General features: G+C 43.6%; 1 protein-coding gene across 1 annotated transcript in view; it reads left to right on the forward strand.

Moving 5' to 3' along the window:
- Window positions 1–4731, forward strand: part of FBXL17 (F-box and leucine rich repeat protein 17) — a 496367-nt gene extending 491636 nt beyond the window's left edge. The window contains exon 9 of the mRNA XM_077861966.1: window positions 1778–4731. Coding sequence (XP_077718092.1) covers window positions 1778–1918 — 141 coding nt within the window. The 3' untranslated portion in view covers window positions 1919–4731. The remainder of the gene's footprint in view (window positions 1–1777) is intronic.
- The last annotated feature ends 14063 nt before the right edge of the window (window positions 4732–18794 follow it).

An 18794-nucleotide genomic window follows, 5' to 3' on the forward strand; every position in this document is an offset into this window, starting at 1 on the left:
GGGGCAATGTTGAAGGAATAAATGACCTGAAAAAAATAAAATAAATAAAATAAATGACCTGGAAGCCTTACCTAGATTGGGGGGAGGGGGAGCAGGGATAAGGCAGTGATCAAAGTTTCCCGGGGAAATGACATGGAAGCTAAGAACTCAAGAGTGACTAGGAAGTAGGCATAAAGGAAGGGTTTTTAGGAGAAAGTGGATTAAGAAGTATTCCAGGTAAAGAGAATAGCATGTGCAAAGACCCTGAGGCCAGAAGAAACTTGGACAACTTGATAAACTGAAATGAAGTCAGGTGACTGGAGTATCAAAAAACATGCTAGAGCGACTGGCAGGGCTAGTTGGTGCGTGACCTTCTAAGTATATTGTTGTAAGCTGCCTCAACTCAAGACTTAGAGCATACATTTAAATTAAAAATAAAAAATAAAAACGCTGCTTAAAAATCATCTTAGGGCCATCAATTCATATTCTCAACTCTAATTTGTTTATCAGTTTTTCCTTTTTATTTAAAATTATCTTCTTCTTGTTTTTGAAAACAGCGTTATACATCATATCTGTATCACAAAAACTGATTACCTACATGGTTTGGTTGAAATTGGAATGAAGGTTGATTTAAATATAAGCAAGTCTTGAAGAGAGAGGTGTGCCCACGGATTACCATCAATGCAATGCTGGAATATCAATTCTCATTTTTTAAAAAAGATATTATATATAACATAGTTTTCCAAATCACCCAGAGAACATCATGTCGTTTCAGAAAAGTGCAGATGATGGAATGTCATGGTCATCATCCTTCTTTAACAGGCTTTCAAAGCAAACAGCAAGGGTTTGATGTTGTTTTGGGTTTTTCCTGGCGGCCCTGATCCTTTTCAATAATGGACAGACATGGAGAGGGAGGGAGCACGGAACTGTGTATCATAAGCACCTCCTTTCAGATCAGCTTACTCAGTATAAATGAAATATTGATGTATCTGAAAATGCCCAAGTGTTCAATAAAGATTTTAAATAAAGCTACCTAAAAGTTGTGGTTCTTAGGTTAATCATTTATTTATCTAAAGGATGAAGGAAGCTGTCTGCTTCTGTGATATGAACTGCAATCAGCTTAAAAATAATTGACAAATTAATCCCTTCACAGCACAGCAATTGTAAAGGTGTTAGTTTTAATTAGGCCTGTCTGATTGCCTTGTCTAATCAAGAATCAAGGTGGTATCTTTGATGGTTAAGGTCTATCGGGGCCATCCCTGACCTGCCAGCCACATATGTTTTAATTATTGATTCCTCACATTTCAGCCCTTTTCACAAAGGGACTTGGAGTTTGCAATACCTTAACATTTAAAGGGAAGAAAAATAAACATTTTCCCCAGCACTCCTAGCTGGAATCCCGTGGATCTTCTCTCCCAATCCAGAGTTTTGTCCTTAAAAAAGCTGTCGGGTTGACGATGAAGGCAGAGGCACCTAAGAATGGTGCCTTACTGCCGCCTCCCCTCCCGCACCCCGGCTCTCCCACGGCACCGTGAAGGTCTCCACGAGTCCCTATCGCTCACGCTTCTAGAAAACACGTTCGGTTCCTTGATAGCGTATGTCTTTTTTAAGCATCCCTCCGGGTGAGTGCAGTGCCGAGGCATCGGGAGGGCAGACAGCAAGGACACGTGTCGTGTCGTGTCATGGATGCTGCCTGGCGCTGCCGCGAGGGAAGGGGCGAGGGCTCCTCCCCGGAGTCCAGGGGCGGCTGCCGGGCTCGGTGGGCCTGTGCGTGACGGCGGCTCTTCTGTGCTTGCAGGTCAACGAAGTGACGGTGGAGCAGCTGGTGCAGCAGTACCCCCACATCACCTTCAGCACCGTGCTGCAGGACTGCAAGAGGACCTTGGAGAGGGCCTATCAGATGGGCTGGACCCCCAACATGTCTGCAGCCTCCTCCTAACGCTCCTGCTCCGGGGGAGGGGTGGGAGATCTGGGGGGCCGAGCCCTTGGAAAGATTTTCCCTGTTCCACGTCTACGGGTGTACCCCAGTGTATATGTGTGTCTTGTTCGCATACCGCATAGCATAAGCGCAATTGCTGTTTGTTCCCAGGTGAGCTGGGTTGGGGTGGTTTTTTGGGTTATTTTGTTTTTTCCTTAAAAATTAAAGATTTTTGAAAGCCACAGACCCTTTGGTTTTTAAACTCAAAGGCTTGTTTCTCTAAAGAAAAAAAAATTTTTTATTTACTGTAAAACCAAAAACCGTGGGCCCTAGTATGTTGATCTTCTAATTGCTGCCTCTTGAAGATGCCCCGAAATGAAGGCATCCATCGGCCTTCTCTTCCGATGGAATAGAATTATGCACTGCTCCTGATGGTGACCAGGCCAGAAGGGATGTTGCACCAATTAGAAACCAGGAAACCAGGCCTTTGCAACATTTCAGGAGCCTACACACGTATAGGTCCTCACACACACACACCCTAACATGCCAGTACCTGTGCCGCATGAGCACAAACTCCAGGGCACTTTCTTTCTAGATCGTTCTCTGACGGAGGGGCCTTCTCCAGGCCACTGAGGAAGCTCGGCACCCAACCCGGGATATGCACAGGTGGCTAACTTGCTGTCTGCAAGTGAGGGAGGGACTCGAGAACATAAAGCCTTCTGAGAAGTTTTTATATGGAGGCAACGATCTGAGCTCCCCTGGCCAGCTCACACAAGTTAATTATCCATTATTCTGCAAATTTGTTCTGTAGAGTCCTGAATATTTTCGTTAAGGTTTATGTTAATGTTGTATTCGCTCTTGTTTCATGGATTGCAACTGGTCCGGATATATTTTAATGATATTTGGAGCTACCCTTAAGCGTTATCCACATTCAAAGCACCAGTGTAATACTAGTGTGCGGTTATTTAAAAAAAAAACAAAACAATACCTACAGATCATTTAATTATTTTTGTTGATTTTGGTAATTATGAAAGTTTATTTCTAAGATTTGGAGGTAGTCACATTATTAGAAGATTAATGAGTGAGATATAAGTAGACAATCTTCCTATTGATTTATCTTTTTTTTTTTTTTTTTTTTTGCTTTGCTTTGGGCTTTAGAACAGGTTTTTTGGATATATGCATGTTAATTTTGAATAGTTCTTGTGCTACTACAGAGATCTATTGCTGGTTAATGTATGAGTTAAGACGAAAAATTAGAAAATCTTTTCATTAAGATTTGTGTTTACACTTGTCGGAAATAAGCATTTCTTTGTTTCAAGATTGCCAGCTTTCAGTTAAGACAATATCTATCAGTAAATGAATATATGTTTTGATTTCACACATCTTTACAATTAATTCATAGTAGGGACTCAGGCTCAAGTAAACTTTCCTGTGTCTCGATTTATAATCAAGACAGCAGGGGAGCCTTTTTAAGCTAAAGAGTGATTATCTTTCACAGTAGAGCTAGATACAAAACCCTGCCCTGTGAGTTTGCTATTTATTCTTCCCCAATGTGGACATAACTGGGTTTTTTGTTTTATTTTGTTTTGTTTTGTTTGGTCTTTAACAGATATACTAAGGTTTGAGTTTCACTTTCTGTAAGTCCCAATATGTCTAAAATGATACTAGCTGTAAGCAACAAAATATAGCTTTACATTCACAAATACCATTCACTTATTTATAGTGACTCCTTTTTTGTAAACACTGTTTCCTTTGATTATGTCAACATGTTTCTGATGTGGCATATGTTTTTTTTGCTTTTAATCCCAATCAGTTAAGAAAATCTAGTTAATAAGCACCAAGGGTATTTTTTTTCCATCACTAAATAGGTTACTAATTTAATTTGAAAGGAATAAAATTTGTGTAAGAAGAAAAGCTGTTTATTATTAATAAAAAAGTTCTTGCACATCAAGTGGTATCGTTTTCATGTTCATTTCCCCACCACTGAAAAATATTTTAATTCACAATATTTTAACTGGTTTTTAATCCAAAACTAATTTATAAGACAGTATGTATAGTAATAGTAGCTGGAGTGAATAAACAAAAGTTTAATTTTTATATATGTCACACTATATTTTAAATAGTTAAAAAAGACAAAAGAAGGGAGAGCGGTTGATGATATGGATGGTGCCATTTCAGTTCAAAGTTGTGATAATCTTTAGAGTGTTACAGTTTGGTTGTCAAATGGTTCCAGAGGTGTATAATTGATTTTTTTTTTAATGTTGCATTGTTTGAATCTAAAATACAGCACTATAACATGCTTTAGCTTGGGGGGTGGGTTGGGGTGGGGAACTTGCACTTATTCTTTAAGATGTTGACTAATCCAGAAAGCCTGATGCAACATAACCTGGAAAACTGCTGTGGTATATTTGTAGAAATCTGTAGAAATATCATATCCAGCCTCAAAGCATTAATTTCCAAAAAAAAAAAAAAAAAACAACCAGAAAAAAAAAAGCATCACCTTGAGTGATCCTGTGATGGTTGTTGAATGTGTTCTCATTAGATGCTTTGAAATGAGGCTTAAAATGATTTCTGGGCAATATAGAGTTTCTTGTTTTGCTTAGAGTGTCATAAATATATGTGAACACGTTTAATGCAGGGCTTTTTATCCTCTCCAAAATGTCAACAGTATTTTCAGAATAAAGACTATGAAATATATTGCTGTAGTGAAAAATTCTGGTCCTTTGTCTTTAATGTCTTTTTGAGTGGATAAAGGAAATTCACCCAGTTTGTAGTTTCTATATTTCCGTGAATCTTTTGACCTTGCAATGGGTTGCAATAAAAAAGAAACAAAACACTGTGTCTTTTGTTTTATTTTAGAGACAATAAATGGCCTCCCTGATGCTGGTTGGGTGTGATGCATGCAGTGGTTCCTGTCCTTGTGTGTTTTGCTGCTGACTTTATATAGGTTTGACTCAACCAGAATCATAAACGAGACTGGCTTTAGGAGATTCTGATTTGGCCAGTGATTACCGAGATGGATTAAAATCTAAGGTTTAAACGAGAGGCTTGTTTAAAATCCCACTCCCTAAATACTCATTCATTTGCTTAGCCATTTATTCCATTTTTCAAAAGCAAACAAATTTATTACGTAAAAAGCATGTAACAGCACTGGTCATTTAAACAAAACTCATCCCCAGCCTCGAGTGTCTCACAGCCTCACAAAGAGACATTCTTGAAAACTAGCCCTAGCAGTGGAGTATGATCAGTGTAATAATGGGCACAACTAGATGGAACACACGGGCCACAGCAGCTTTGGGATGGAAGAGGTTTTACCAAAGAGGTGCTTTTGATGAGAGTTGAAGGAGTCGCAGGAATTTACCAGATTTACCATGGGGAAGGAAGGGAGAGCGGCCTGGAAGATGGACCAATATGTGCAAAGGCGTCAGGTAGTAAGACAGCAGGGTAAGTCCTGGGTGTTTGAGGTCACCCAGTAAAGTAGACGAGTATGTTCTGTAGGGGCAGAGGGTAGAAAAAAACCTCTACAGAAAAGTAAGGGCTAATCATAAACTTTTCATTGACTACTAAAGAGAGTAGACCTGGGGAACCTGGGGGGCTCAGTGGTTGAGCATCTGCCTTGGGCTCAGGGCATGACCCTGGGGTCCTAGGATCGAGTCCCTCATTGGGCTCCTGCATGGAGTCTGCTTCTCCCTCTGCCTGTGTCTCTGCCTCTCTCTGTGTGTCTCAAATAAATAAATTAAATAAATAAATAAATAAATAAATAAATAAAATCTTTAAAAATAAATAAAACAAAAAATAAATACATAATAAAGAGAGTAGACTTGTAGGAAAGATCATTTCCAGTAGAAAAGTCTTCCCCCAAATCCTTTAAACAAGTAGAAATTTAAATGCGGGGCTTCTATTTCAATTATGTTAGAATGAAGTTCCTGAAATATTTCTTGCTATGTAACACCTAAAACTTTCTCAGTAAAATATGTTTAAATCCTTTTAAATGACTAGGTGTGCCTGCTGGGAAGCAAAAGAAACCTCTTGTGACCAGGAACAGAGTAGAAATGTCAGTCTAGAGCAGGGGTCAGCAAACTGTGGCTCCAGGCCAAACGTGGCCTGATGCATATTTTTGTAAGTAAAGTTTTATTGGAATACAACTGCGCGCATACATGTATTCTCTGTGACAACAGCAGAGTTGAGTGACCGTGACAAAGGCCATGCAATCCATGTTTTAGAAGATCCTCTGGGTGATTCTGATGCATGCTAAGACTACTATCTCTAGAGAAGCTTGAAAACTAACGAAATGTGGGAGATTATATTGTTCACTGTGGCCTAGAAAATGCGTACAAAACTTTGGGCCAGCGAATAATAGGGAGGTAAATCAAGAGCTGATCTTTATAAAGCCAGGATCCCTGACAGGCAATACCCTTTTGTAAATAGTGAACTAAAATAAAACAAAAATTGAAGACTCAAACGGTAAGAAAAATTGTCCTTTTCGGCCTTGGCTATTCATGAGTTTGGGGTTTGGGTTTTTTTTTTTTTTTTTAAGGTTTTCTTGAAAATCAATACCCACTGGCTACCATTCACATGATTTAGTACCTGAATCTACACTATTTGCATAGTTTGTGTTGCTTGTTTGTATTTTTAAAAGGATTCATTACAGGAGTGCTCATTGCCTGACAAAAGCGGACAAATATCATCCCTTGAGAAAGGTACCCTTTAATCCAGGCTTTAAAAGAAAGCCTACAAATAGAATGGCAGCAAACATAAACTCACAATCTAAAAATCACAGAGAACAACAGGAAATAAGCCAGCACTAGTGCAAGTCAACAGGAAAAACAGACAACAGACCCACATCCTCAAAGGCTTCAATATTATATTTTCAAATCCCTGATACAAAATAAAGTTTTGATATATTCAAAGATATTAAAAAGTTATTTAAAACATATATAAGAAAAAAGAAACTATCAAAAGACATATTTTAAAAGAACTAAATAGAATTTTTAGAAATGAAAAATGTAATAATTGAAATCAAAATGGAAGGCTTGCATAGTAGTGGTATTCAGCTAAGGGAAGAATTTGTAAACTGAAAAGTAGATCTGAGTAAAGTAAAAAGGAAGTTTAAAAAAAAATAGTCTTTCTTCTTTTGTATGGATAATTTCCATGTGGAAGCCTGAGAGGTTTAAGACACGTGGGACATAGTATGAGACTTTTCCAATCTATCAAATCTTGCAGAAGGAAAAATTAAAGAGACAGGCAATATTTAAAGAGATAACAGAGTTTCCATTTGTTACGGAGAAGAAAAAAATTGGGGAGGAGGCTAGCAAAGGCTCAGGTTTGGATGAGTTAATTTTGAGGTGCTTATTCAAGTGAGTACATTGAGTATGCCGTTGGATGTAGGAGGTCAGTTCAGAAGACAGGTTTGCAGGTGGCACTGAAAACCACGAACCTGTCTATAATCATCATACTGGGTCATAGCCCATTAGTTGAGAGAGAAAGAGGCCTAAGGAGGGTGTCCTGGGGCACCCCGAGATTTGGAAGACTGGAAGAACAAAGGAATTAAGAGGGAATAACCTGAAAGGCAGGAGGAAAAAGGAAAACCCCAAGCATGTTCTATCCTAGAATCAAGTGAAAACAAGCAAAATTAAGTACAAGCTATTATTTAGGGACCGACATGTATTCATAAAAAGACAAAAAGAAAAAGGAAAGCAGTGCAAAACCGCAGAGTGGTGGTGGGGAGCGGGCAGCGGGCCGGGATTGGGGAGCGGACAGCGGGCCGGGATTGGGGGCTGCACGAAGGGCGTCTATGGAGTTGTAGGTTCTCTTCTGTAAATTGAAGACTGGCCTCACCAGGATTTGTTGTATTGATCTGGTTCACCGTGTATATTCACGTAAAAAATTATTTTTTTATCAAATATTAAAGGTTAAGGGGAAAAGGTTGACTACCTTGCTGACGAGCAAGAACCGCTAACCCGAGGTGCAGGTCTCCCCACGGGTGTGCTAGCAGAGGTTCGCTCTACGGGAAGCAGAGTTCACACAGTCCCATGTCTAAGCTGGTGGCCGAGGTGGGGACATACTAGTCTCGGCCTTCTCTCCTCCTGGGCCGGGGCCACCGTGTTGCCCAACATCCTGCTTTCTCTCTGTCTGTGGTTGGAATTCTAAGCGGAACAGCTGTCCACTGGGCCGGGACAGCTGTGAGAATTCTTGCGGCATATCTGTCATGTCATTACCGCAGGAATCAAAGGGCCTCTGCACTGTTTTGTAAAGCAGTGGGGGACCCTTTCATTATCACTTCATTTTTAATTACACAGATAAAGTCTGGTATCAAACCTCTTAGCACTAATACGGAGACTTGTCTGATAACGTGACGACCTATAGCTGAAATGAACAGTCGGGGGCAAAGTCTACACGTTTCACTTTATCAACAACCACAATTTATTTACCCACATGACCCCGTGTGGATAGTGGGTTGCTTTCTGCTTAGGGCATCTTGTTTCTAAAAATTAATTACAGTCCCTTGACATGTCTTGTGGTTCTCAATGCAGCAGCACAGCTTCCTCGGCCCCTGAAACACACCCACCTCCAGAAATGAACTTCAGCAAACTAAAATGTCTCCAAGAACTCCAGACAAGCTTCCCCCTTTCTGTGATTCTGCTTGGCTAATAAAACTAGGTATGGATGCCATCGGCCCAAGGAAAGAGAAACACCCAAGGAGCAGGTGTTTGGCTCTTTTCTTCGCCACGTGATGGATAGACGATTCCTGTCCTTCTCCCCCAGTTTGGCATCACTTGAGAGACCTGGGGATGAGACCCTGAGTGGATGCACCGCTAGACAGGCTGATGGGCACTCAGCGATTTCCTTTCTCTTGACTAAAATCTCTCCATGGTGTGGCTGTGGTCGTGTGTGTGTGTGTGAACACACTCGTGTGCTGATCCAATCATAAAGGTTGCCTACTGAACACGGTCTATTCAACCTTCTGTTCTTTCTTCTTTGGAGTTTTTCAGAGATCGACATAATGGAGAATGAAAAATTAGTGTCTAAAGAAGGACTTTTTAAAAAGAAGTGTTATAAATACATAAATACATAAATAAATGCATAAATACATAAATAAAAATAAAATTAACAAGAAGTGTTATTTTTTTAAAAAAAGAGGCTGCCTTGATGGTCTTGGGTGGCTAATGACAAGGGTAGTTTTTTGGTTTTTGTTTTTGGGTTTTTTTTTTTTAAAGATTTTATTTATTTATTCATGAGAAACAGAGAGAGAGAGGCAGAGACACAGGCAGAGGGAGAAACAGGCTCCATGCAGGGAACCCGACGTGGGACTAGATCCCAGGACCCCGGGGTCACACCCTTAGCTGAAAGCAGATGCTCAACCGCTGAGCCACCCAGGCGTCCCGACGAGGGTAGTTTTTATAAATAATGCCAAAATAACTGGAAAAAAATATCGGCAAGCTTGATTCTGTTCCTAGAAACGAGTCTACTGTATTTTAAGCAACATCTTGCAACTGAGTCATTTGTTGGCTTAAGTGGGGATAGAAAAGACATCTTGATAATTGGATTTCAATAAAGCTTTTATTAATGTTTCTTTGATTCCAAATCAAAATCACTATACTGGGTTCATGGATGTGGAGGGGCAAATGCTGGGAAACACACTCATGAATAACGTAAATAATTGGGCTTAATGTGAACATTAAATTAGTGGCACCCCTCTTTATTAGATAATTTAGATGACTGAATTTGCTCAAATGTGTACTAATGAGTGATTAGTCACTTCTCTACTCTTTTCCCTGCTGTTGAATGTTGCTGCTCCCATCTCTTTATAGCTATACTTCTTACCGTTAACCAAAGAATCTAAGAAAATTAGTGATCATGCCTCTAGGGATTAATGAGATATTTGACACTGACTCCCAAACATGCAGTTGGGAGCATGGGGAGCTGATGGTGACAAGGAGAATTAAATGAATTCTGTAAAACATTCAATATTTTAAAACACGTCGCTGTGAACACAACGGAGACTATGACACACACATGCGACGGTGTAACATGGTTTTGACGGAAGTTCCTCTTGAGACAAGAAATAGAACATGACTGGCACCTAGAAGCCCCCACCCCAAGGACCCCTCCCTGGCCCAAGGGTTCCCCTAACTCCAGATGTAACCACTCTCCCGGCCTCTATGGAAATATTTTTTTTCGTTATTTCTGTTGTATTACCTGCATGCATCCTTAAGAATGCAGTTGGGTTTTGCCTGGACTTGAACTTTAGATGAAAGAATCGTACCCCATCTATTGTTTTTTTTTTTTTTGACTTTTTTTTTAACTTGATAGTGTGTCTAGGACCCATCCATTTTGTTGTAACTCTGGTTTATGCAGTTCCATTGCTCCTTAATATTCTGTTGCGTGGATATTTATCCATTCTGCTATTGAAAAAGAAGCATCTGGCTTGTTTCCAACTTGGGACCATTACAAATCCTGCTGCCAATAAAAAACGTTCTCTGCCAGGTGTGAGCCCACATCTCCAGGATGCGGGCCTTGGAGAGGAAGCGCTAGTATTCACCTACCTCCAATTTTATTAGGTGACCCCACACCATTCTCCAAGGAGTGAACTAATTCGCATTTCCACCAGCAGAGTATGGAAGTTCCTCATGATCCCTCACTGGTTTGCGATTGCCACGCAGTGGTACCCATCACGGCCGTTGTCTGCATTCTCCAGGATATTAAAAAATCTGGGTATCGTATCATATGTTCATTGGCCATGTAGGAAATAATGGTTTGTAAAGATCTTTAAACCAATGTTTGCCTTTCCATTTCGAGGAAAGAAAGAACATAGACAGGGAAGGGGTGAGAGGATTGGCACAGCTTCACGGTGGATCTTAGCTGTTGGGGCAAGAGCTGCACAAAGAGGACCGAGAAGATGAGGGACCCTTTAAGAGGTTTACAGATTAAAAAGACAAAGCTTTACCTTCCTTTATTACATGGACTTTATGACGACTGTGACTTTATTACATCTTGATATATGTGGAAGGAGGTCATTACCTTGGATTTAAATGAGAAGTTACAGGAATCTGAGCAGGGCCTTAACACAAGATTGCACGGTTATTGTGATGATGCAATTAAATTAAATATGATGTCAACAAATCAAATAAGAATGGGAAAAGAGAGTTGTCACTCCTCTGCTATGAAAACAAAGTTGAATGCTGCGGAAATTGAGATGGAAGGAGAGCACCAAAAAAAAAAAAAAAAATATATATATATATATATATATATATATATATATATATATATATATATATATATCTTTCCAGTCAGTGACAGGCCTCACAAGATGCAGAATGTGGGAAAGATTATAAAAACCTAGAAGGAGTTTGCATTTAGACTGCTTCAACAGTGAATTTAATTTAATTTATTTCTCCTTTTTTCAAGAAATTGACTCTAGAAATCACAGATGATGTGTTGTGGTGATGATTTATACAAGAATCACAGCGTAGAACACAAATCGAAGAAACACGGCCTTGGCTTTACGTCCAAAGATCAGCCAATGACGGCATCTGTGTAGGTGTGTACACCTTATATTAATATAAAAGTGTGTACAGATCTGTTTAAATCTTTTATATTAAAATAAAATATTGAAAATATATGAACATATATATTTTTAAACGATGTTTTGATAAAACTCTTTCAATTAACTGGCCAACTAGCTGTCCTGACTCTGCTGAGAAGAGGGCTTTTGCTCTAACTGCTTAAGCCAGAACAGATAGCCAGCTGATGAGAATTCATGTATTTTTTTAATTGAGGTGTAATTCACCTACAGTAAAATACACATATATTAAGGTACGGTTCTCTGCATTTTGTCCAAAGTGTAGACTATTGTAACAAGCATCACAGGGGCCACCTGGGTAGCTCAGTCGGTTAAGCGTCTGCCTTCGGGTCAGATCATGATCCCAGGGTCTTGGGGTCCAGCCCGACATCGGGCTCCCTGCTCCATGCAGAGCCTGCCTCTCCCTCTCCCTCTGCCCCTCCCCCTGCTCACGCTCCCCCTTTGTCTCTTTCTCTGTCAAATAAATAAATAAAACCTAACAAACAAGCAAAAAAAAAAAAATGAAGCATCACAAACAAGCCATACAATTGATTAAAAAAACAGTATACACAATGCATACGTGTGTACAATAATAATAATAGTAAACTATTGTGAAGAAAAAGGAACTGCTTACTCATACTCAAGAGAAAAAAAAAATCAGTCGATTGAAATAGCCCTGATACGATCCAGATATTGGAATTAGCAGACAAGAACTTTAAAGGAACTATTATAAATATGCCCTGGTACTTTGAGAAAAAAAAAATGATCATAATGAGTGAACAGATGGGGAATCTTAGCAGAGAAAATGGAAACTATATTTTAAAAAATGGAAATTCTAGAACTGAAAAGTACAATATCTGAAATAGAAAATTCATTGAATATGGGTTTAAGAGCAAATGTGAGTTGGCAGGGGAGTCACTGGGTGTGAATATATAGCAACAGAAATGATGTAATCTGAAGAATGGAAAGCAAAGAAGCTAGGGAAGGAAAAGAACAAAGCCTCAGTGGCCTGTGGCAAGTGGCCTCGCGTAGGTTCAGTTCCAACCCCAGACAGAGAGGAGTAGAGAAGAATAGGAGAGAGAATGTTTTTAAGAATAATGGCCAATGCCCTTACCGTGAAGGGACCTAAACTCCCAACTCTTTCCTGCCTCAACTGACAGAGAGGAGATACCTCCGTGATCCTTTCGTCTTTCCAGCTGTCACTTTCCCTAGGTTCTTTGCGCTGGGCCCCGCGTGGGCGCCGAGCCGGAGTCAGCCTCCGCCTGACCTGGCCAAGGCGGAGTTAGAGGCAGCTTCTGATCGATTGCTCTTGTTCCCAGGATCTCCCCCAAATCAAGCTCCCGCCCCGTGGACCCCCTTCCAGGCCACAGACACCAGTTTCCTGCTCAGGTTCCTTTATTTAAGCGGCTGCCTTCCCAAGTGTAGCGGCCGACCTCGGCCTTCTCTCCAGGGACTTCAGGAGGTGGTTTTCCTTGTCCCCCCAGTCTAATTGTTATCTGGGGGGGCCAGTCCAATACAAGCAGCTCTACCAGAATCATAGCTCCTCAAGTATTGGGTTGGTTTGGTTTTTTTTCAAAGATGTTACTTATTTATCCATGAGACACAGACAGAGAGGCAGAGACACAGGCTCCCCGTGGGGGGACTCGATCCCAGGACCCCAGGATCAGGCCCTGAGCTGAAGGCAGATGCTCCACCACTGCATATTGGGTTTAAGGAGGCCAAATTTAGACATATCAGAGGACGGCTTCCAGGGCTCCCCACGCACCGCACGGTGGCAGAGACAGCTCACTGCCCCCCGACACCCATGTCCTCTCTCCTCCTCAGGAACACAACCCCAGTTTGACCTGGAGTCACACTTCCCCCGTCACCCAGCAACGTAACTTCTGGCTGGTGACCTATGAGCAGAAAATGTGGGAAGGAAACTTGTGGACATTTCCTTAAAAGAGAAAGAAACAGCACAAGGAAGGAGACCCTTTGCCCTTTGTTTCTCCTCATCTTCCACTACATGGTGTGGACGCGGCGGCTGGAACTTCAGCGCCCATCCCGGTCACGAATGGACCATAGAAAGATGGAGCAAAACTGGGTCCTCTTTTCTGTGCAGTTATCGCACCACCACTGCCTACCGCCAGTCTTCTTTCGAATAAGTGAAATGTCCATTTTTGTCTCTCTTCAACCATGGTTGGTAGCGGTGGAAGCTGATCCTAAAGGATGTAAGTCCAGGGAGGCCCTCCTCTAAGGCAGGCACGGACGACTGCAAGCACCCCCGTTGTATAGGATTTTGGTCAGGAGAAAGAGTAACTGCGGTGCCAAGTCCGTCAGCCTGCAAACCAGGAGACCTGCCTCTTCCAACCGTAGCTACCATATTTTTGAGCAACTCTCCCTCCCCAAACCACAATTTCCTCCTCCGTGAAAGTCTATCGTTAGGTTAAATGGCCCCTAACAGCCCCCACCCCCAGGCCACCATTCCACTGAAACCCTCTGTGGTGTAAATTACGTTTTTGCAATTTTAAAGAGTTTTGGAGCTTTAATGTATTTTTCCCCCTTTAATTTGATCATGAGTCTTTACTTTCACACCAAACTCTCTTTGTCCTTCAGTTTCCAAGGAACTTTGGTGACCAAAAATCAAAGAATCTGCGCTCCCATTGGTCTGAGTCTGCTCACCTTACGTACAGAATGGAAAGAATAAATTTTTGCCGTGAACCTCGCTGCTCACAAATATTTCCCTAATTTTTTTTAAGAGGCTGGAACCAGTCAGTGGTACAAATCAAACAAATAAAACACATTTTCAGCAGTGCTGAGGCTCAGAACTGTGGCTGAGACGATGAAATGGTTTTATTTTCTAGATGACTATTTTTCAAACTAGAAATATGTTTTGCATCAGTGATGTGTTAAGGTCAAGTCAAGAAAAGAGACAATATGTCCCATGTCACGGAGACCAGGATAATGAGTGTTCTCTGGGAGCTGGCTCCGAGGCTGTGCATTTCACTGGCAAAAGGTTATACCAGACAGATTGTTTCTCATTTGATGTCTTAAATTAAACTGCTGACATGACCTGCCTCAAAGTAAGAAACATACGTGTTTGCCAAACAGACCCTAAAGAAAATCCTTGTTTTGAGAAAGTTGGTGCCTTTCGCTGCAGCCTTTTGAGGCTTTTCTCTTTTTAAGGTGCGCCTAGGAGTTGAACGAGGTTTGCGACCTCAGGGCAGCCTTGCTAAAGTGTTCCTGGGGGAGGCTGGTGGGTCTGGGGCCTGGTGGCTGGTCGGGGTGCTATGGGATTTAGGATTTAGAAATGCCACGCATTCAAGATGCTCAGGAGGCCAAAGAGGATAGAAACCTACCCATAAGAGATTCGTGTTGATCGTCCCCTGGTTCTGTCCCCGCCTGGGCCTCCTCTGCGGGAGGCCATCTGCACCCAACCCCCAGCCAGAGCTAAGGGAACTTCAGACTTCGTGGCCCATGGTCCCAGACCAGCCATCTGAGCCCCGCAGGCCCCGTCCAGGTGTCAGAACCTGCCTTCGCTGCAGATCCCTGATGGCTCAGAAGTCCTGGTCCTCTCCTTCCAGGCAGGACTGGCCAGGGGCGCCGGGCCAGGCGCAGTGCGTATAGCGCCCGAGTCCTGCTTGCGTTGAGTTTGCACGGGGCGGGGGGGGGGGGGGATTAATAAGCAGACACTATTAGTATTTCTGAGGGCCGCAGGGCTGGGGGCGGGGAAAGGGCGACGAGTGCTGATGTGGGGTGAGGGTTCCTGGACTGCGATGGGGGCGCCTGGACGGCACGGCCAGTTAAGTCGGACTCTTGGTTTCGGCTCAGGTCACCGTGTCAGGGTGGGGAGATGGAGCCCCATGTGGGGCTCCTGTGCTCGGTGAGGAGAATCCAGGATTCTCTGTCCCTTCCCTCTGCCACCCCCGCCCCCCGCAAAAATAAATAAATCTTTTTGCAAAAACGGTCGTCAGGGTAGATCTTCACCAAAAGGGCGAAATCTGGACCGAGATGTCAATGAAGTCAGAGGGCAAACGGCAGAGAGCGGCCAGAGGAGCCGGCCCGGGGTGGCCTCCCTGTCCCTGTGGCCTCCAGCATGTTCCGAGCCGCAGGCCACCGGGCCTCCCGGCCCCCGGGCCCTCCCCCGCCAGGAGACGCGGAGACACTCATGACAAACTCGTGGGTGATTCGGGGCCTCGGGCGTGGTGCACAGGTGCTCGCGGGCCTGCCCCGGCCTGTCCCCCGGCCTCTGGCTCCCAGGGACCCCGGCTGGGGGCCCGCAGCTGCAGGTGGAAGCGTGGCACGGCCGGGCTTGGCACGGCCACCTGTCTGTCTGCCCGAGTGCCACACGAGCGCGGGCCCCGCTTCCCAGACCAGAGCGCCTCCGCGGGACCGTCCCTCCCCGCTTCCCACCCGACGTCCTCCCCACACCTCCTCCCCGGCACCGTCTCACCTCCATACCCAGACCTTTAACATCCGCCCCTGTGACATCTAAATGTCATCTTTCCTCCAGGCCACTGTCCCTCCCCAGGGTGAGGCCACGGCTCCGCTCCTCTGGTGGGGAGTGTTCTCGAGACTCCGTGGCTCTGGCCACGTCCACAGAGCCTCCTCATCTCCGTTCGTTTGGGGCTGGACAATGCGGAGCCTCTGTCTGCTTTGTGAATCCCTGAGCTTCTATGACGTCAGCCTTCTTCCATGACGTCAGCCCTGTTCTACAACATTGGCCCTCTTCTACGACCTCAGCCCTCGTCCATGACATCGGCCTTCTTCTACGACATCAGCCCTCTTCCATGACGTCAGCCTTCTTCTACGACCTCTGCCCTCTTCTACACCTCGGTGCTCTTCTACGACCTCGGCCCTCTTCTATGACATCAGCCTTCTTCTACGACCTCAGCCTTCTTCTACGACCTCGGCCCTCTTCTACGACCTCAGCCTTCTTCTACGACCTCGGCCCTCTTCTATGACACCAGCCTTCTTCTATGACCTCGGTCCTTTTCTACAGCCTCAGCCCTCTTCTACAACCTTGGCCCTCTTCTATAACATGAACTTGAATGGCTGAGGCCTGATGCCTGGGTCCGCAGATAAAGGGTCTGACCCCCCAGAGAGGTGGCCCACCCAGGTGGCATTGGATGGAAGGGAGCCCGAGGCAGGAGCTGTACTGCAACTTACCTTGTGGCATTTATTCCTCACGAGCAATCAGTTCCTTCCAATTAATTTGAGAGAATGTCTGTATTTGGTGTTTCTGTAATTTTATTTTGTGTTTCAGTTGAGTAAGTGTTGCTGAATATCTGTAGAATGTGTGATAATTTTTTTGTAAAAAAAAACTCAATAAAAGAAACATTAGCATAGGAAAATATTTTATGTTGTGTAAAACACTTGGCTGAGGAACTGTTTCAATGCATTATATCAAAATGCTACAGACGCTCAGCAGCTAGATTGCAGGAGTGTTTGGCACTGCAGGAGACCCAAGTCGGCACCGCCAGGTTGGGAGAAGGGCACTGGGGGCAGCCTTGATGGGAAAAAGAATTGGGTATCAAAGGTTCCTCTTTGACTGAATCAACATCCATTCAGCATCTTCAGTGCAAGGCACTGTTCTAGGCTCCTTGCAAGACATGGTGATGAAAACTACAACCCATCGTCCTGTGGCTTGTACGCTAGAGATGGTCTGGGTATGAGCACTGATCCCTTGGCCCATCTTTCGAGGAGGTACCATGAGCCAAGCCCTGTGTTGGATGTTGGGAAATGAAGATAAAACACATGTGGGCTCTGCCCTTGGTTCCAACAGGAGTGAGGACACACAATAACACATCATTAAAAATGTCCAGTGTGAGGGGCGCCCCGGTGGCTCAAGTCAGTTGAGCGTCTGCCCTTGGCTCAGGTCACGATCCCAGGGTCCCTGCTGAGCGGAGAGCCTGCTTCTCCCTCTGCCTCTGCTGCTCCCCCTGCTTGTGCATGTGCACGCTCTCTCTCTCTGTCAAATAAATAGAATCTTAAAAAAAAAAAAGAAGTCAAATGTGATGAGTGGTAGATTTTGACGTTAATGATTTCATGTCACATATTTAAACCCAGCATCTCACCACATTTCTCAGCCTTGTTGATTGGACTTCGGGTCATCGACTTCTGGTGACCTGCAGTGCAGTGGCGATCGTGCCCGCCTTCTGTTGTTCGTGCTGCTGACTGTCGCCACAATGCCCTTCACTCCCCTCGTACCTCTTTCTGCCCAACCTTGTGAGCAGTTCACATAGTAAACACTCAATAAACTCATGTGTGCCGAGTGAGCTGGACCTGCTGTGTGCTTGCCGAATTTTATCCTAGTAACCCTCTCTGTGTGGCACACCTGTGGCTCCTGACCCTAATCATAATCTGAGCTCCCCCCAAAATCCACAGTCTGGAAAGAAGTTTCTTTTTTTTTTTTAAATTTTATTTATTTATTCATGAGACACACAGAGAGAGGCAGAGACACAGGCAGAGGGAGAAGCAGACTCCCCACGGGGAGCCCGATGTTGGGACTCAATCCCAGGACCCCGGGATCACGCCCTGGGTCAAAGGCAGGTGCTAAACCACTGAGCCCCTCAGGGGTTCCCTGGAAAGAAGCTTCTTAATACCATTCCCTCCACCTAGGAGGACATACAGCCCCATGTATTCAGACTTCCATTTAGAGTCTCAATGGTTCCCATGCAGAGGCTGTAAACTTGCGGAATCCAGACCACGGACATCAGACATGTTTTGTTTCTTTGAAAACACAGGTTTTGAACGGTCGAGACGTTGACCACTAATTCCACTTGTAATATTTTCCACCACCCTGTCTCTCTCTCTCTTTTTTGTTACCTGGCTGCAAACTGCACACACTTGAGACCTCAATTCCCAACTCAACCCATCTTCATACATCTTGGGTCTGCATTTGCAGGGACCTGTAGAGCGTTGCGGCTCTAAGTCCTACCGTTCCTAGACCATAAAATTTAGCACTGCAATAACCTCTGCTCCCAGATCATCGGAGAAAAAAAAAAAAAAAAGCAGACCATCTTAGCTCGCTTCTAAAGGGTTGCTGACCCCCCGACCTACATAAGCACAAGAGTCATTGAGAAAACGTTGGGAGAGCCATCACAAGCGAGGCCTATAGGATATTGGAACCTTACTACACGGCCATCGAGGCTTTAAGAAAAGAATTCTGGGACTTAAAAGCACAGGTTTTCTTTTTCATTTTGCATAGAAATAATCTAACGTCGGAGTAAAAAAAAAAGGAAGTATATCAATTTTTAATAAATACAAGCCACAAAATAAATTTAATAAATTATAAATGATAAAATTATTGAAAAATTAAATATTAAACATTCCCACATAAAAATGTAGAACATT

Source organism: Canis aureus, chromosome 2 (genome assembly GCF_053574225.1).
Source record: "Canis aureus isolate CA01 chromosome 2, VMU_Caureus_v.1.0, whole genome shotgun sequence".
NCBI lineage: Eukaryota > Metazoa > Chordata > Mammalia > Carnivora > Canidae > Canis > Canis aureus.